The sequence below is a fragment of the Apis cerana genome, linkage group LG2 (assembly GCF_029169275.1).
Source record: "Apis cerana isolate GH-2021 linkage group LG2, AcerK_1.0, whole genome shotgun sequence".
Taxonomy (NCBI): Eukaryota; Metazoa; Arthropoda; class Insecta; order Hymenoptera; family Apidae; genus Apis; species Apis cerana.
In genome coordinates, this window is record NC_083853.1 from 3,354,621 (window position 1) to 3,376,230 (window position 21,610).

The following is a 21,610-nucleotide window of genomic DNA, read 5'->3' on the forward strand; positions in this document are numbered from 1 at the left end:
CCACTTCAATTCCCGCACGCCAACAACCGGTTCAATTAGAAAGCCCATAACCGACAAATATTCTTTTCATAACCGTTCGCCATCCAGACTTTTCCTCCGCTATAAACCGAAAAACGTCGAGCGCAACCGCGAAAGCGTTAATAACTCTGTTCAAACATGTTCCTCACGTAGCGGCCGATATCGTGCAGAAACAACACATGAAATTACTCGAAACATCGCCGGCCACCTCGTAAACACCGGAAATATATATCAAACGTTTTTATTGTCGGCTCGAATCGAGAAACTTGGGCAGACGTCGGGTGGTGCAACAGTAGGCGAATGAAACGAAACGAAACGAGCGAATGAAAGGGGGCGAGCAAACGAAAAGGGAGCCGCTGGACACGAGGAGGGCCGCCTCCAGGGAGTCGTGCCAAAATTGTTAACAGCCTAGACAGCCGTGTTATAGGTGGCATGTGCTTCCAATCAATCGTCGAATAAGCGAGAAAAGAGAAAGCATGAACGAGAGAAAGAGAGGTGGAGACAGGTGGTCGCCATCCCTGAGATACCGGTCACGGAACCGAAGCCGTTTTATTGAACTCGCACCCGAAGAGAGAAATGCATGGACGACGCCCAATGTCCCGGCCATTCGATGATATCGCGGATGCGCCTCGCTATTCCTTCGATATTTTCTATCTCTCGGCACGCGGAAATTATCCAACTTCTTAATATCCGCTTGTTTTCGAACCCGGATATTCGTGTCCGTCGCGAATACCGCGTTTCGAATAGGTTCCAACTATGTACATCCGCGCGATGCATGATACGTTTCGAATGTACGAATTTAATAGTTAATAAATATAGATCTAAGGATACAAATAATGATTCTGTATGTGACGAGAGAAAAAAAAAAAAGAAAAAGAAATAAAATCTGGTCGTTTGAAATCAAGTTTAAAAAATTTTCAAATACGCGTGAATTTGATTTCTAACTGAATGTTACCGAGAAAATAATATATACGGAAATAAGCAAAGAAAATAAAATTGTTTATGAAACTAAGAATTGAAACATATTAAATAGAATCGATAAACTCGCGTGCATTTAACAACAAGTCCGTAAACCTGATTTTCTTGAAAACACAGCTTCAAACGAAAAAATATCGTTTTTTTCCTGTGAACTCATTTTCAACCTTAGAAACATACCCTCGATTCTCACATATGATTCTTCATTATATATACATGCATACATAATGGATCGTCGTAACTAAGATCGCTATACACGTAGCACAGCAAGTTATACCACCAATTTCGAACTGCATATACGTACATCACTTTTGATTAGAACTCGCGAAACCGATACCAACGCTCGATGATCGGCGAGCACGCAACGAGAGAGCGACCACGTTCGATCACGAGAATTTATGCTATCTTTTTTCCCTGAGAAATAATCACTGTTGCACACAGGAGCCGATGGAAACGGTTGAATCGTCGCGATCAACGAAAACGGGGGCGTTTAAAGCTCTTCGTATCTGGCGACAGGGAACGTCGTTAAGCGAAAAATCGATACGATAACGCTGCTGTACGAGCTACTCGAATAACCGGATTACGCGCGCATTGTTATTCCTCTGTGGAGGGAGAATATATCCAGATACGGGGAGCACACGTTTTCACCGGTTTTATTTTCGGTGTATCGATGGAAACCGGAGCGGCGAGAACGATTTCTTTTCAGACGATCTGCGGTTTGGCAGTTTGCAACCACGAGACGGAGCAAAGGAACGAGAAGACGGGACACAACTACGCTGCGGGACATCTGCGGTCGTTCAAGATCGAAATACGAGATACCTCTCGCCAGTTGCGCCGCATAAAGCGGAAAGGGGGCGGATTACAAAACGAGAGACGCACAAGTCGGGGTTTGTGACGTTGCTTCGACGAGATATTCGAGAAATTCGTTTGTGTATCCCGAATAAACGCCACTTGGCGGATACCTGGCGAGATACAATTGTGTTCGAGGATGCACGCGCGTGCATCTCCCTCTCCATCCTGTCGAACTTTAATATCGTGGCCACGAGCCCTGGAAAAATTTGCTTCCCCTGGAATTCTGCTCGTATTTCCATAACGCGTTACGCGAAACACGTTGCCTCCCATCGCGCCTCGCGCAACCTCGTCCAGAGATTGCATTACAAATGACGCGGAAAATGCATCAAATACCATCCGATCGTAAAACTCCATTTCAATTACCGAAAAGAACGCGTCTGACGTACCCTATATATCGATCACATTATACGTATATACGAGGCATGTATGTTTCTCATATAAGTTTTCCCTTTAATCCATTTGGATTAACCATTATTTGGATTAATTTTCGACGAGAATTATAAACGATTTTGATAGAAGATTAACTTCAGTTACAAATAATCTATTATGTATATGGATAACGTTTCTTCAATCTATGAACGCATTCGATAATAATGTTTTTCTAAACTGAATGATTAGAGATGATTAGATAAATACGCGGTTATCATGCTTGCTAAATTTTGAAATTTTTAAAATATCATAAATAGATTTTAAGATCACGATGGATTCTTCGATAATGCTCCAAAGTGGACTCGTTAGAGGAGTATGATATTAAAGGATCACTGATTCCTCATGATTTCGTTTCAGAATGATTATAACGTAATTTTATGAAGCATTTTTTCAAGGCTTCGACGAAAAATGAGAACTTTTCAATAGCTATATTTTATATTAATAATCTTTTTATTTGTCTATTATTCTAAATATTTCACTATATCTACATTATGATATTTCAAAATGATTGTTTAATGTTGTTGCAGGACAAATACATTTACAGGAGATAAAAGCAACATGGAATCTTAATTGTGGAATAATTTTTCCACGATATTAAGGTTTGCAAAATCTGCTTGCAAATCTCCATGGAACAAAAGAGAAACCGTATCATCAGCAAAAGTGTATGTATACTCATATTGTCTCTATTCCCATATGAATAGAAAGAAACTTACGTCTCAGCGACAAATCCTGTAACAGTACAGTGTCGCGAATGATAACGAGACACAGCTTAATTAAGGAAGCAACATCGGTCATTAGTATTTTCAGAAGACTCTACTCTTTCATTGCGTACGAGGCGCATGGAGTCCGAGGGCAGCAGCAAGTCTAGTGTCCTTCAGAGATTTCAGACGTGCTTTTACCTTTTCTCCCCTGGCTCCACTTGCTCGCGCTTTGCTTTTTCGTCTGTATAGTCGTTTTTTAAAAGGTCAAAGGGGCCACATCCCCATCTTGAAAACATTAATGAGCTCCCAGAACGACGTGCACGCACTGTACTGTTACGTACGTGCACTTGCATGCACTATGTCCCGGAAAAAAAAAAGAACGAAGGAAGGCAAGGCAAGGATGACATGCCTGAAAGGGATGCTACATTGAAGGACGCGTCGAGACGAGACACAGGTTGATGCTCTGGCTAATCTTAGCAAGACTTATCTCTCGATTTCCTTTCCTTTGAAAGTTCAAGGATTTAATCTACAGATTTAAATTTTCTCGCGTTATTTAACTGGTATTATTAATAGAGAGTCACAAGTTTCGAATGTTAATAAATATGCATAAATAATTGAAATAAAATAAAATTTTTATGTGTATGTATTTTCTTATTATACGTATATTTTTAATGGAAATGGAAAAAGAATTTTTATTTTAATGAAAAATATTTTACGAAGCGTAGATTCATATTGTTTATCATAAAATCGTAAAATAATCACTAAATCAGTTACGGCTCAAAAATTAAGAGAATAATGAAAAGATTTTCTATAGTGAAAAATCACGTAAGTTCGTTCATTCTTAATCGATAAACTATCGTATAAAAAGATCGAAAAAACGAGATTCTGTATTCTGAAACTCTGTTCATTATTTTCTTCCTCTTTTTTTTGTCCATTTACAAAAATATAATTAATACGCTAATACAATGATACATAACATCGATCGATACAAATACAGAATCTGCAACATTTGATGTTCGGCCATTCTCAATTTTTCTACTGGATTATTCCAAAGAGTCATAAATACGTTGCGTTTAAATCCGCGGAAGGATAGAGAATTGGCATAAATAGGGAAATATTCGCCGGTATAACGTCCGAAGTGAATACTCTTCATGATGTCGTGAATGGGATTGTCGAGAGAGAGGTTGAGGGGTTCGAAATTTATGTCTTCGCGCGGCATGTATACGGCCGTGTTATCGAATATCGCGGAAAATCTATAATAACTGTTCCGGCTTATAGGGTGAAATTTATTTTCCAGACAGCGCTGCCAAAGCTCGATAAACGGGGGAAAATCGAAAAATTAATCGACTTAGAGACATCGTCGAGCGTCAATTTGAACGATTCATCCAACTTTTCCCCCTCCCCGAAAAAAAGAAAAAAGAAAAAGAAGGGAAAGAAAGACGTTAGATTACCGCGAGGGTAGTAATTAAAACGCCTCCGAGTTAGAAACCCATCGTTTGATGTTGAGCGAACGAAAGTTTGCCATTGAAGGGCTCGCGTCTGCCCGGCCGACAAAACCATACTTAAACGCGGTGAAGCGCGAGGGGAAAAAGTGAACCGATAAAAGGGAAGAAAAGGAAGGAATTTCCTTTATCGTGGAATTGTTCCAGATTTATGAGCGCCAGGAGTTCAGCCATTCAAATTTTTCAACTGCTCTTTCTTGCCTACCCACTATAAGACCGCAGCTCTTAGACGAACGAGCTGCGAAAGGGCGGGGAGAGAAACCAATATAGAAATGGATGGAAGTAAAGTCTTTACACAGACGAACGGATTCGATATCGATGAAGTCTAATAACTTCCATTTGAAAATTTTCAATTTCTTCTCTCTCTTTTTCTCTTTTTTTTCTTTTTTTTTTTTGACCAGCCAACGTCATATCGAACTACTTTTTGTATATACGATTAACGCAAGACAATAGTTATTCGCTGGCGATTAATTTTTATTCAATATTGACTTCTCCATTAACGAAGTTTATCGTAATTGGTTCTAATTATAAAAAATATAAATTCTTTGAAAGTATTAAACAATTTATAAAGTATGTTTCCCAATGAGATGAATACCAGACAGAAATTAATTATTGGTTCGTTTTTATTAATCAAATAATACTATGAAACACTTATTTTCGCCATAATTTTATAATTCTTTATTATCTCGATAATATATCAGAAGAAATCTGATTTTTAAATTCATAAAAAGTTTAATTCAAATAATATATATAAGTAAAATGAATATATATAATATATATAAGTGAAATAATAATATAAATTTCAAATAATCGAATTAAGAGGATTTTGAATAGAGATTTTGAAAATCAGATATTCGAATAAAAAGAAATTCGAGATATCGAGATATATTCTATTTTGAATGTGAAATATATTTATTGAGATAACTTAATATAAAATTTGCCTAAATAATTCTCTTAAAATATTTTTATACATTCCTTCCCTCTTTCTCTCTTTCAATTTCAAAGTTAAAAATTTAATAAATTTTAATGATAAAAATTTGAAGCTATATTTCCTTAAATAAAAAAATAAAAATAAGATCCCCCTCACTAAAACAAAAGATTCCTACTATAATTCCATATTAAATCTCATCGATCTTAGCTTTCATCCAATTTGAATTGCGCAAAGTTAAGAAGTCGTCGCGTGTAAGGTAACGACGAAATTCCTCCATTTCCAGTCGAATGGAATTGCTAATCTATCTCGACAACGGTACGTACGATAACTCAAGTTACAGATTAAAGCGGTGCCGATCCGATTGCTCGTTCTTAATCGCGTAAAAAAAGTAAAGCACGTTCCAAGAGATGCTTCAATAGCTGCAATCTCGGCCTCCAGAGCCGATTCAAGATTGTACACGTTACAACTCGTTTATCGAATTCGTTCAACGATTGGATATGCGCGTATTAATGTATTTCATCGATGCGAGCCTTAACTTTTCGTATCATCAACACGCCATACACATTTATCGATCGAGTACGTATAAGAGTTCGTGAATATAATCTGTATTGATGCTTCAATTTCACGTTTGATTATACTGTGTATTTTTCACAGCATACGAATGTTATTATCCGAATTTAATTCGGTTTCCAAGAATAACAACCTCATGCGTATAATTTAAATAATTTTTATATCAATTCGATTACAAAAATCATTTCGAATTTTTTTATTATTGAAATGAAATTTTTGTTATCCGATTTACGTATGATAAAATATACTCTAAACGATACTCTACTTATTTGTTGAAGTTGTATAAAGAATAAACCCGATAAAAAAATTCTGCGTTTACTTCCAATTTCGTCAATCACAAGCTCGTCACCGTGTCGGTTATCGTTTAACTTTGTGTCAATTCTCTTATCGGGACTGTGTGACCCAGAGACGTTATCATGGCCCAAAATAAAAAGCGAACTCTCGAGTTCTAGAAACATAACGTCGAATTCGAATCGCGTTCACATGGAACATCGAGATATCATCTTATTGATACCGTAGTAGATGGCGGTAAAATTTCAAGACCGCCTGCATCCTTAACGCCGGCATGCCCTGAATACGGGGTCAAAGATGATACGTTTAAAGTCGATAAGACGAAGTGCGCACGCGAAACACTTTCCTCGACGGAACAACGATATCGGCTGCGCGTGCATCCAAGTGCATCCGAGATATCGAAGTCATAACTGAATCGTCATCGTTTCGCGATAATTATTATGCCCTCGAGTTACACGAGTCACGATAGAAAGCAGCGCGCGATCTTCTGCACATTGCACGAGCACACCTTTGAAAAAGAGACCAGGTAGGCAGAAGAAAGAATGGTCGAGTATTTCTGCTTCGAGCCTGTGTACGTATGTATGTGTGTCTGCGCGCGTGTATGCGAGGCTGTGCGCTCACGGAAGAGAAAGAAGAGAAGGAGAGAAGGGGAGAAAAAGCGGTAGTACCGGTCTAGCTTGTCCTCGGCGAGTACTTCGTAGGCAGGCAAGACTGTCTTATGCCATAGTTATGTTAGTGGCGCGGATACTAAAAGTATTCTCTACTTTGCTATTTTCGTCTAATTTACGACAAGTAAATCCGAAATGAAAAGTTGAGCCTTCCTCTACCGGGATTCATTTCGGGATTGTACCCTATAATTTCATCCCCTTTTGTGCGAGCGATCTCTTAAGAGCGTAACTTTTAAAATCATCACGTAGTTTCATTAATATTATACGTTAATGAGTTTTTATTATCTTTCGGGCTATGAATGTGAGAAGAGTAGTTTCCACCCGTGACCTTACGATATTTAGCATAATGTGAAACTTTCATTATGAGGGTTAAATGTATTTTTCAACGATCGAATAAAAAGAATGTAACTATAAAAAGCTTAACGTAGTAGTATTGCTTTTTTTTATAAGAGGATATAATAATTTGATAGATTTTTCAGATTTCCTGAAAAACTTTTATATAACTTTTTCATATGAGTTTAATTATGTATATATCTAACAAATGATAAAATCAATAGTAGTATAATTATTCCATTTTTATATTCTTTTTTTAATTATATTTATCTAACTATCTCTAATTTTAAAAAAAGATCAAATAAAATTAATTTTATGAAACTATTTTTTATTAAATTGAATAATATTTTTCTTACAAATATATTTGTATTTTAGGGTCAAATTCTAATAGAATCATATTTTCTAAATTTTGCAAGACGAAAACTCAAAATTGCTAAAATTGTTCATTTATAAATATACTATAAAGCGAATAAAAATATATAATTTCATTATTTGAAAATGAAAATTATACAAACATGCAAAAATTATTAATCTACTTTATCGAAAATTATATAAAGATCTTTTTATTATCGAAGAAATGAAATATTTTAGAAAAAAACATGAAATATAAATTAAAGAATAAATGATTTCATATAGTTCGCATAAGATGTATAACTGATCATCTGATTAAAACGCTTAGAACATTCTATTCAATCTAATGTGCAATTAGCCACGTGTATGTTAATTATTTTTAATCGATAATTCGATTACACTAATTGCTAATCAACACTCTATAACATACACGAACACAAGTCTTTCGCCTGCAGAGTTTCCATGACAAATGATCGCGAACCTATCAAATATCAATTTGTATATCCACATTATCAACGTGTCCATAATACTATTACAAACTATGCAAATAATATCACACAACACAACATCGTTACATAAACGTCAATCCCATCCGTTATTCAAATCTTCGCGACAAAAATAATTCTCCATACGTTAATTTCTTTTGATTCCTTTAACAGCAGGGTGTAAATGTGTCAAGCCAGGGAAGGTTATTAATTACGCATTATTAACGACTGTGACGCGACACAAAAGCGGTGCAAGGGACGCAATCACAAGAGCGCCATGTGCGGTCTTAAACACACCACCTCCTATGCGGAAAGCTTATAAGTGACATATGCGAGCTCCCCTAGCTTCTCGTAGTGTGCCATTGGATGCGTTAATGCAAGATAATGCTCCATCATTTCGTTCCATTTCATTTCTATTTACCCCTAAGGTTCAGGTGTAATTTTTCCCTACCAGGAAGGAAAAAAGAAGGGAACCGGGGCTCGAGGATCTCTTTTCCCCCCTGTTAATTCAATTATCGTTAAGTTAGCGAGCGAAGGAACAAAAATTAGTTCCAAGTTAAGCTAATTCACGGTTAAGTGCGAGTCGACTCCCCGATAAGAAAAGTCTGAAAACATAAAAGAGACTTGGGTCGCGTTATCTTAGCTTCAAAAATCATAGAAACGTAATACGACTTATTCTTTATTAACTCGTTATCTCTTTGCAATGTATACACCGATATATTTACGAGATTGGTATTTATCACTAAAGAATTTCATTTTTTTCAAAAAACAAAGAAATATCTGACTGATACGCGACAAGTTAAATCAAAATAATTTTATTGGACCAATCTAAAGATTTTGCTGCTTTTCGTTCTTCGTGATTTTTTTTTATTTTAAGAAAGAAATCGGCTTTTCGTCCGCTTTTTATTTGAACGATAATAGAGATAAAAGTTTCTTTAAATATAATTGAAAATACTTTTACAAGTATAATAATAAATTTTATATATTTAAAATATTATTCTAGTATCATTAAAAAGTTGTATTATAAAAATGGAAATTTCAAGAATTGATTTCACCTCTTCAAAATGATATTTCTCACTAAAGAAAGAAGTTACTCCATTTCCATATAATTGATTATATGAAATCTACACGCACAATATCATTGAAAACACAATTTTCGTTAATTTTGATAGCACAACTAGTTAATTAGTTAAAGCTCATAAAGCAACCAACGAATATTATGTATACATAAATCATATGTAATATATCACTTCGTTTTACGATTCGATATAAACATTCCGTCGAATTGCGTAAACATACAAGTCGAATATTTGCCTATTAATTCGCGTGCAAAAGTCGACTATGCATACACATTCGTATGTAGGCCAATTTGCTGTGTTGCTCGTATAAAAATGATTACCCAATCTGACGTCACACATGCATATCGCGAATAAAAGAACGAAAGAAAAATACCCGTATGTAGAAATTTCAGAAGGGATATTACACGTGTATAATTCTCACGATAATTACCCCTTTTTAAACCGAGAAAAGGGGGGAGGTGTAGCACTACACTTGAATCTTCGGATCCAAAGTGAAATTCTCCAAGGTGCCGATAACACGTTGATGAGGCAATTAATATTGATGTAACAGGAGGCGAATCCCCCGCTATTGTTACCCGAATACCGAACACCGTCCGGATTAATATTTAATCTGCACGATCACGGAGTTTCCGAGAGAGCCCGGGGCGGACGTTGTTCATGCTCGTCGAATTTTTGACGATCGTGTCGCGGAATTCTGAATAAGGCCTGGTCGAATATTCAACGAGCTCGTTTCCACCGACGTAATAAACTTCTCGAAAGCCTCGTGCCTCTGTATACGACAACACAATAATTATTATGCGCCGTTAAGAAACTAGCTCCGCTACCTCCACTTTCGAGTCCCTGTTTCTATCCGTGTTCGGTTCCTTGCCTTACTTTCCATGAAACTTACGAGAGGAACGAAGTACAGCAATTCGAAAACGCAATCGTAAGCCTCGAATAACTCGGGCTACTCGAGATAGTTTGCATGCCTTCTCGCAATCTCGGATCGCTCAGTGGAAACTATTATGCTTTCTTACGCTACGGATACTTATCGTTTTTATTCCCGATGTCACGAATATCCATGATGGAAAAGAAAATGACTCGAGAAAGAGAGAGAAATTCGTTGTGTAATTAACAGCTACGAACGGAAAAAGTAGATGTAAATGATAATGGTGAAGGAGAACGCGAATTTTATTTTCTCAAATGGATTGGCAGCAAAAAAGTTTGTACTCAACGTTTCGTGATATTTTTTTATCGTTTAATACATCGATTGATTGTTATGCGAATATAAAATGTACGAGAGAGAAAAGAAACGAAAGGGATGAATTTTAAATGTGATATTTTTCTCATTTTTGATTAATTAAACCTTCGATCGAAATATCAAATTGTTTTCATTAATCATTAATGTAATAAAATCATACACGTTTTGGAAGCTAATTAAATTTTGATTTAAAAAGATTGGATAATAAGAAAGAAATCTCTTACATTTCTATCGTATGGAAACACCTATATTTATTATGTATTTAAAAAATTATATAATAAAATATAATAAAATAGTATTTTATAAAATAAAATATAAAATCATAAGAAAAAATTACTTTGAAACTTCAGATGATCGATGATACTTTATTAATAATATCAAATTCTATAAAATTAATAAATAATTCAAATTATAATTTTAATAATATTAAATGAAACAAAAAATTAATTTAATTAGACAATACCTTAAAACTATTCTTGAAATTTATTGTATTATTTTATCCATTGCTTTTATTTTATTTTTCTTTTTTTTGTTATTTTACATTAATCAAAGAAATTTTCGAAAAATAAACAAGCAAATCTCGATCTTATTTCAACAACTGGATTAATTCTTGAATAAAGCAAATAATACTTTTACAAATGAAAATTTCTAATATCAAAATTAAAAAAAAAAATTAATATTAAGATTTTTAGATGAAAATCTAATATATAATTTGCTAATTGTTAATTTAACGAGATATCTTTGATTCAAAAAAACAAATAATTTAAGTTTGATGATTTTATTATTCAATTTTTTATTATCTAATCTTTGAAAAGAACAAGTATGAAATATAAACTATATACTGATTATTTTAGAGATCAATTGCATATTTACAAAACCACAATGCTCTGTTTATTTCTCTTATTTTCAAAAAAGAAAATAAATCTATTTTGATTTCTGAATCTGTTTATTAAGATTAAACGTCCAATTAAACATCAGGAATAAAATAAGCATTACGACTAACAAAAGATACTATATGTATATTTTGTTCTTGAGACGTTTAATTAACAGTTTACAAAAGTTTTTAAAACTATTCAATTTAAAATAATCTTTTAAAAAAATGATTATAAATAATCTTTTTACTTTGTCTCATTTTATTATTATTTATTATTACATTATATTTTATTTTTTTAATTGAAAAAACATTTAATAATTGCTATATGATGACGATATATACAGAATATAATATATATAATATATAATAAAATTATATATTATAAATTAACTATTTATCCTATTATTGCATAATTTCTATCATGCAAATTTTAACGTAATAACATTTCAAATATAGAAGTTAATTAATGTTATGTGTACAAAAAAAAGAATACATAATAATATAATAATAAAAAGAAAACGAAAGCTAACGAAGTTACGAATCATTCCGAGAAATTTTTGTTACAACACGCAAAGATAATCAAATAAAAAACTACTTTATTTATAGATAGATATTACATCTACGTGTACGATGATGTCGGTATTCTACAGCTTGTTGTAATATGAACGTATACAAACACATAATGCAGCGTCTGTTATATATGTTGGTAAATATAGTTATGATGTCATACAGCAACATAGAAAGAACAAATTTTTAATACCAAACTGACGGATTTCCAGTTTCTTTCATCAACGATAAATTCATCAACGATAAATTCATCAACGAAGAACATTAATCGATTAAGAAACGTATTGAATTCCGATCCGATTAGAAAAGTCAAATAGAGAGTTATTTCGATGATCGATGATGAACCGTCTCAGATTTCTCGAGCACCGTTCTCCCACCAGCTGAGTTTGACACTTTCGATCCGTCTTTACCCAAGGTTCTATCCCTTGGTTGCGATTGACAGTTCGATCGCGCCAAAAAGACGATCCACCTTCAATCGTCGCACGCGCGCTCCGACTTTAATCTTTCATCCGCGTACGTGATTCAATGCCTGGCACAAAGCGGCCTCTCGTCGAGTGTAATAATCTAAACGCGCTAGGCGTGCACATTTCGATTCGTCGAACTTCGAGGCGTCACCTTGCTCCGAACGGTGAAAAAGAAAGAAAGAAAGGGGGAAAAAAAAAGAACACGATGAGAGAACGACGCCGAGTTCTCGAACCAGTCAAGAACGGAGCAAGGAGAACGGAACGTGACAGAGACGAAGAGAAAGCGCGCGTACGGATCGGAGGAGGATAGAGCAAGAGAGAGAAAGAAAACGTGCACAAATCGGAGCAGGAGTATTCGAAGAAAAAGGATCGAGAGACCACAATAGCCATTTTCTCTCTTTTTCTCTTTTGATACTTCATCTCGACCCCTAGCAATGGTCTTTTTTTCTCGCCTCCGGCTGTGATACCATCCTTAATTTTCCGAGATCGAAACAGAACAAAGCGGAGGAGAACACGAGGCCGCGTTAATAAACGAAGGAATGACAAACACGGAGTATCGCAAGAGAAACTAACGAGAAGATAAGTCGAGCAGACTTACCCTTGCGGGTGGCGTGGTCAGGTCGATTTTTCTTCTGTCCGCGGGTGTATCCTTCACGAGCAGGTCACTAACTAGCGTGTACACATCACCCATGACTCTCGTGGTGCGACGAACCGGAGTAAACAAACAAAACTAAACTTTTTCCTCTCCTTTGCTCTTTCCCTTTCGATTTAAAACACTTTGATTTTCTTTCACACCGAACACACTAATCAGATAACGGATAAGAGGCGATAAAAAAATCCACGCGTGATGTAGTCAAGGTGGGAATAATAAACACCTGGAAGATATCATCGCGTCGTATCGCGACTCGTCAAAGCGTCGTGTGACCGCAAACGATCATGTGGGGTCATTCCTCGAATCGTTGCCGGTTCTACTTGCGTCTTCTTTCCTCGTCCACTTTGCACCAATTATTTTTCTCTTCATGTGTCGAGTTCGTACGCGTGCGAACAATTTTATCCCGTGTAACCGTGATACGAAACCGTTAATGTCACTTTTTCTCACACGATACCGCTCCGAAAACGTGTGTAACGTCACCACGCGAACGATCGAAATTACACCCGCCCCGTCCAGGCACACAGGGCAAACTGTCGTCTGGCTACACGGCCCGCAGCGACGTACCGAGAACGACGAAAAGCGAAACTCGATGGCGCTACGGCTGTACGGAGTCTGTGCTGTGAGTGCGCTCGGCCACGAGCGTGGCGCCACTGCCGACCGATCTTCGTACTATGCCGCCGCCACACATTCGAATTTCTCACCAACACGAACGCTGCCACTTATTCAGTAGCGTATACGCGAAAGCACTCGACTTACTACCTCGACCGAACTCGTGGCGATGCATGCATGTATACGCGATCTCGCGAAGTTGCGTTGAACGTGTGTATGTGTGTGTGTGTGTGTGTGTGTGTTTCGTGGTTGAAGTGTAGCGGGGGGAGAGAGTAGGGTGAGTTGGTAGTTACCCCCCACACGAAGAGTGTTCCAGGGCCGGCGCAACCGCAATTCGTCGATTGCAACGACTGATTGTGAGCGCGATTTAACGGAAGTCGAGCGAGCTGTCTACTTTTAAAACGCGGCTGATACGACGGAGTTATGTATAGCCGCCGCCTAAATTGCTTTGTCCGAACGATTTACATTCTTTTCATGCAAATCAGTTTACGCGATTCGTTCACCTCCGTGGATGCGTCTATACGGTCGCGCTTTATAACGTTACGTTCCGCGTTTCCTTTTTTTATCCTCCCCGGTTGAAATTGCTAGAATTGCCGGGCGCAAAGAACGATACATACAACAGCGATCCAATAAAGGAGACGAGTTTATTTGGTTTCTTAGAAGGAGAGGATATAAAATTCGACTTAAGTCGAACCTGGTGTTAAAAACACATTTGGGAAGCGTCAGTTATCCCTTTCTCCTCGACACCCGAAGTAGCATATGCAGAGAATTAATTAATAGTGGCATTTAAGACTGTAATCAGGATAAAACGGAGAAAGGAGGATCGAACGTGGGACGGTTGAAATTAGCGCGAACGTCGGGTCACAGTTTGAGCCCGTAACGAAGAAAAAGCCGGAACGGTGGTGTCCGATCCGTGGCTCATCAAAATTCAAAGCAGCCTCGTTACAACTTCCGAAATTACGAATGCACCTTTGTCCTAGAAAAGTTGCAAAATCAGCCCTCTGTTAAGCACTCTAGGCGAGAACGGACGCGTGTACACTCCTCTACGACTGTCATTGCGATTAGTAACAACATTCCCGTTTATACATTAATAGCACGTGCACGCAAAGAGAGAGAATATCCACCAGTAACAGATGGAGAAAGAGAATGAAAGAAAGAGAAAGAGAGAGAGAGAGGAGGGGAAATAGAGAGAGGGAGAAAGGCGATACGCGCGAGTAAGAGAAAAACGAAAGTGCAGTTAAAAGTGAACGAGGAGCGAAGTAACGTTGGAAAGGCCGAGTTTTCCGGCCGCCTAACGATCACACGGATGGACAGATTTTTAAATTCCAGTTTACACCGTTCCATGATATCACTGACGAAGCATAAAAGAAAGTTACGGGGTCGAGATTTATGATACCGTATGACCCGGGCAGTTATGACCGAAGACGAGGAGAATTGTAAAATACTATAGTTATTTCTGGAAGCGTACATTTCCGCACGATTTTTGCCTCCAGCCCTCTTCTCTCTCTTCTATACGATTCTTTTTCACGAAGCCCTTAAAGGCGGAGGGGCTATACGTCTGCCGACGATAGCACGGGATCGGTTCTGCCGGCAACTCTCGACCGCTTCTCCGCCCTCCAGCGTATCTCGGCCCTTTCCTCTTTCGTCTTGACCCTCCTGCCGTCCCTCCTCTCGCTACACACAGCCCCCAGTCATCCAACACCAGGCTGGGAGGCCGCTATCCAAGGCCAGCCACGCTTGCCTAGCTAAGTCGCCAAAAGCTCGGACTCCCCGTGGAATTCAGCTTCCGTCATGCCAAAGACCGGCGTATTGCGTGGCATCCCCTCTGGTGTAGGCGATGCACTTCGATCCGCTGGGATCGAGCCTCGTAAAATTGGATTTGCGCAGACAGTATGGTACTTCAGCGTAACGCGTACCCTTTAGCAAAGAACCGGCCAACCTACATACTCATTACAGGATCGTTCTGTCGTTACGGTTTCCCTCCCGCCGTGACGTAATTCTCTGCTTGGTTTGCTCTTTTCAATTTTCGATTCGGTTATGATCTTTCAAAGGAACGCATCGATCGTAGCAGTTTGTGAAACGTAATGTTGGAATATTGGAATTATTTGAACTTGTGACTTCACGTTGACATATTCGTGTGTTGAACCATTTTTTTGCAATTGAAATGGGATTAATGAAATCGATACCTGATACTTGGATTCTAAAGTAAATTAGAGTTTTAATTTTTTTGTAGCAACTTTTTGTAGCAGGATAGACTTTATAGAAGTTTATAGACAATAGGTAATAGGAATAAATACAATTATTTAATGAGAATTTTTAATAATAACACGAGCTAACTGAAATAATTAATTTTTGTTATAAAATAGCAATTGTTATTTTATATTGAACAAGTATATTTATATATAATGAGAATATCGAGCAATTCTTTTTAATTAAATCATATGAAATAAATCACTATCGCAAATTAAATTCAATATTCTAAAAATATCCTATAAATTAAAACCAATATTTCATATCGTTGCTATAATAGGATATCATGAGTATATACCTCTTTCCATCGAAATAAAATTGATGAAAATATTTAATATCTAATTTAGTATCTAAATTCTTGCGATAAATTGTAATTTTATTTTTTACAACTATTTCATTATACTCTCTAGTAATTTAATTATTTACCGTATCAATATTCGTAACAATAACTCAATCTATACATCTGCTACTCTATTTTTGCACAATAATTCACTCTCCTCGTTTAATTCCACGATATTTTTCCTTTGGCTATGATTAGAAATGTTATGAAAAAGAGGCATTCTAGTCGTGTGACGCGTACATTTTTTCCCCTCCGCATAAATCTGGCGTATGTTCCGCGAGTATATATATCGCGGCGGTTTAATGAAAACGCACGGCATGTTTTAATTAAAATTGCTCTGGCCTCCGAAAATAGCGCACACAGATGAGATAGTTCTGATTAGCGATTTGCAGCAAACAGGGCAGAGCAATATCCTCTCGATCTCTAGTCTTCATGTTTATATACGCGTCTTTAATTTTGACTCCACGTTATTCGTTATTGCGGCAGAGAGAGTTTCGGCGTTACTTTCTGTTTACTGTGACTTGCAAGAGGCGAGGTGGTGTCCAATCGATTCTCCATCGTCGAAAAAGCGCACGTTTCTCTCTCTCTCTTTGTCACTCTTGCCCCCTTACCATGTATGCACACGGCTGAATTTCGCGTTAAATCTCTGCTCGGTTGCACAAAAGTACGCGTCTCTTTGCGTGCAACCGTAACAACCAGTTCTTTCCCGCGTTTTATTTTGTCATCTTAAATCGTGTAAAAATTACCTCTCCGCGAGGAATATATCCCTTAAGAGGATTTCGAAAGTGCGGTAAACGAATTTCAAGAATCTCAAACTTCAGTATTCCCTTACTTGTGTCGCGCTTTTCCGTGAAAAGGAAAAAAATAACAAAGATTTTTCTCATTTTTCAATCGTTTCGAGAATACGAATATTAAGAGATTTTATTTTTTGATGTAAGCTCCATAGTAATAAATGAAACGATTACAAAATTTTGAGAAATAGAATATCATGGATCATACAGAATTTTTTATTTTTCTTTTAAATAGGCAAGGCAAACTCAAATTAATATACACGATCGTACAACAATTGCTTGCGAAAAAATCATTTGTCATGAATATTCTTAACATCCATATCTCTTTTCTATCATATTCTTATACTTTCCCCTATTAAATCCCAAACTACCTAATAGATATTTAAATACATTAGAAATTGAAAATGATCGATTCAAACACGAGTTTACACGAGTATTTTAATCAAAGACAAACCTTCTTTTCTCTCCCCACCTTATCCTCCCTATTTTCTTGCCCTTCGAGCCAATCCAGGGAATAAGGCGAGGAAGGGAAATCCAGATTGCAATGGCGAAATGGAAAAACAATTACGCAATCAACGATTGAATAGCGAGTTCAGTTCCCAGTCAATTCCGCGGAAGCCACGGACAATAAGCAATGTGGATAATAGCTTAGCGGTACCTTATCTCTCGCCCCAATCCGGGGTGAAACGTTTGTTGGGATGATAGAAAGTATTTCGCGTGGCGGGGAAGGGATGGAGGGAGGGAAACTCGCAGAGGGAAAGAGAAGTTTTTTGCGATACCACGAAGAACCGTATCAGATTTCCTGAGAAGCTGAGGGCGAAAGAGATTCTCTCTCCCCTCCCCCTCCTCCCTCCTGTCGCAACTCGAGGCTCAATCCTACCCGCTTTTAAAGCACGGTTATACTTCGTACTTAGTTTTCGCGGCAAGGGAAACTTACTCTAACAGATACGAGTCGTTGGTCACGATATGGAATCCGTGGAGCGTGGAAGTCGTCGTTCCGCCTTTTCCCGGTGATGGACAAATCGTCCCAAGGACAGAAATTGAATGTCGAACTAGTTTCTAACTACTTCACCACCCCGACGAAATAGTTTCGCTAAGTTCACTTTCCGCGAAATCGGCCGCGACGTGTTTTTTCCTACCCACTTTCCTCGATTTCGATCAACGATCCGATTTCTTGGATCCTGCCACTTGGAACTTGGCAAAAATGATACTAATTCGAAAGAAAGAGAGAAATTCGAGAGGAAAAGGATTTTCATATTACGGATTTTTTGGCTGTTTCTTACGAGAGTGTCTGTCGTATACGTGAAATTGAATTTAAGAAAGGAAAGGTTAAAGTTGAAGATTTTTTTTTTTCTTATATCGTGCGATTCCTTCTCGTATTTCGATAATATGAATGATAAAGAATATAGGTTAATAGCTATTTCAAGATTTTTATAGGTAATCGAGTAAGGAATGAACGATTATTGAAATATAATGACTGTGAATTTGCAGTTATGCATTTGAAAAGCGATTGATTTAAATGGCTTGATATATGGTTTATCTGTACTAAAATTTATTACTTGTTTTTAATAGATGTTATGGATATGTAGTGTTTTTGTACTTTGAGATAGATATTACAATACATTTCGAAATACATTGCCGGATTTTTATCTGAATCAGTATCAAAATATTGGAAAATAGCGTCCTACATTTTAGATCTTCTTTCATTTAGCATATATTATGTAATAATTATATATATGAGAAAAATAAGGATAATGAGTTTAATAAAATATTTCAAAATTTAAAACTGATTATATAAATAATTATCATTAAAGTTTAATATCAATTGCTAAGTATTCATTACTCACTATCTAAATCTTACTGCAAATCTTCTTTAAATTTATCTTTTCTATTCTATGTGAAAATTTAAAATATAATACGTGAAATATTTTATATATATTTCTGAAAATAAAGCCAAACGAATAATTTATATGCTATGTATATGTATTATGTATTAGCTTATATATTCGAATAAAATTATTCGAGCATACGTCGAAGCTATTAAAATTAGCCAGGCTATTAATGCTTTGCGAATAATTAGGCATTTATGAATTAAACGATATATTCTACGAATAAATGTAGAAAGGTATTGGACAAATAAGACTGATAAATGTTTTATTGAAAAATTATGATAAAAAATTGGAACGAATTAATTTTTCATAATGTAAAGCTTTGAAACGATAAATGTAATAACAAATAAATATTATTTTTAATAATAAATACAATCAAGAATCAATATCACCAAATATCAGGCCATTAAATACTTATTTGCCGGAAATATTAAATGCAAAAATTAATATCAAAATTTGTATTAAAATTTGTATTAAAACGTTTATTAAAAAAAAAAAGAAATTAAAAAAAATCAATTAAAAATTTGATTTTGTAATTCATTTATAACAATTCTTTGAAATAAAATTAAAATAAATATCGTTGAAGTTTTGCTTCTACATTCTATATTTAAATAACGAATAAAATAATGAATAATACGCTCGTTAGTTTTTATTTTCTTTATAATATTTTAATCAAATATTCACGAACATGTATTTGTATCTATAATATTTTATTTTTATTCGTAGAACATATTTTTTGACACGAAAATCGTTAGATATGTGTATGTATATTATATATGCAAAGAACACGGTAAAGTATTACTTAGATCACTCTTTTATTTGTTTTCATTGCAAGTTTTTGTCGATTTATATCAGATTGAAGAATGTATTTATGTCTAGCTGAAATACACGTGATTTGTTATAAATAAATATCTAGCGAACGAAATTAAATTTATCGTATTTATGAATTTTCTTATGCTAATTTATTTTTTCAAAATCAATTTTATTATTTTAAATGAAATATCATATCTTTCATTTGACACTTATGCAAGATATATAAGCACGAATACAATTTATTATTCAATTTCAAAGAATTTTGATAGGCAATAATTCAATATTGGTAACAATCGCCTTTAATATTTAAATGGCCTAATTAATTTCTAGACATTTATACACATAAATGTAAGTACAACACATGTACAATGCAAAAATAGATCATCGCTTGAAAATGAATCTTTATGCATTATCGCCTTAATCATTTATGATATTTTTTTTATTCATAAATTTTTTGCAAATGATGTATTGCTAATTAAAATATTTTAGAATACGTAAGATATTTTATCGAAATTAGGAAAAAAAGAATAAAGATCTCCTATATTTTATAAAGAAGAAAGTAAAACACTATTTTTGTTAAAATTAATTTATATAATCATTTTTATCTAAATTGAATTATAATGAAATTTAAATAATCATGTATCTTATATAAAATTATATTATAAATTGTGTGATTCAGTGCACATACACACATACCCATGACCGATTATACGTAACAAATTATGAAATCAAAGTCAACATCTATATGAAAATTATTCATAGAATACCGAGAAAAATTATAAAAACATTGAATTATCTATCTAGCATGAATCTACAAAAAAGTATAAAAACATTTTATACTTTTTAATAACGTTTTAATTTTAAAATATCGACTCTTGCAGAATATTAATTTCAGTGTCAATATCCAATATTTACATTATATTCGGTCACACTAAAGTCTATCAGAACGGAAATAAAAAATGATTTTACAGCGCAATATACGTTTTAATGTTCGATTTTCTTTTTATTTACCGAAAAAATTAATCAATCCAATCATTTAACATAAAACAACTAAACCATTTATTTAAATTATATACTTCTTCTTTTATGATTATTAAGAAATTAAAAATATTTTTAACAAAATTAATATTGTATTTTATTGATAGAAATATCTACTTATATCTATTCTAACGTTGAACTTTTAACCTGATTTCGATTACTAAAGTGATTCGTTCGTACACAATAGTTAATTTATTTATCAGATCAATTTGATTCTGACAATAATAAACGAAATAATTATCCTTTCGTGCAGAACTCGCTACATTTATTCAATGATCGAGCCGAGTCCTTTGAATTTCACTCCGATGACTAATGTTCATAAACGTGCTCTAATTTCAATGCTTATGATGGGGTTTATGACACAGTTTATGTTCTATGCGAGTTTCATGTTAATAAGTTCGACTATTCTTACCGACCTCACCACCACGCACATCGTACTAGGACATACGTCATTTAGATATAAAGCTTCGATACGGTGATAAATTATTCTAAAATTGCTTCTATCGAGCATTTGAAAACTACCATTATTTCCAATCTAATTTAATTTACAATACAATCTTTCTTTAAAAAAAACAATGTAATGTTCTCGTTCTGACATCATAAAACATTCAACCCTCATGTAATGTAATGCACACATGCGACCCAAATTGTATCCTTGAATCAATGTAACCTTAATGTAAAATTAACCTGATTCAAAACTTCCTTGTACAATTACAAATTATTAGTGCTATTTTATAAACCAACGTAAGGAACAAAATTTATTAATTAATCTCATGTGTTTTGTGAATAAATTTCCAAAAACATATAATCATTGTTGCTCATAAATCTTTACGAATCTAATATGGAATGTCATAAAATATATTTCATATCTCCATATACTGTGTGTATATATATATAT

At 35.1% G+C, this 21,610-nt stretch overlaps 1 protein-coding gene across 2 annotated transcripts in view; it reads right to left on the minus strand.

Annotated features, from left to right (window-relative positions):
- LOC107992647 (insulin-like growth factor-binding protein complex acid labile subunit) overlaps window positions 1–13,628 on the minus strand; it is a 439,321-nt gene extending 425,693 nt beyond the window's left edge. Inside the window, exon 1 of one of the 2 annotated variants that reach the window (XM_062072148.1) lies at window positions 12,929–13,628. In XM_062072148.1, the coding sequence (XP_061928132.1) occupies window positions 12,929–13,021 (93 nt within the window). In that variant the 5' untranslated portion in view covers window positions 13,022–13,628. The remainder of the gene's footprint in view (window positions 1–12,928) is intronic. The other variant, XM_062072149.1, reaches the window with a different exon arrangement.
- Window positions 13,629–21,610: the final 7,982 nt, after the last annotated feature.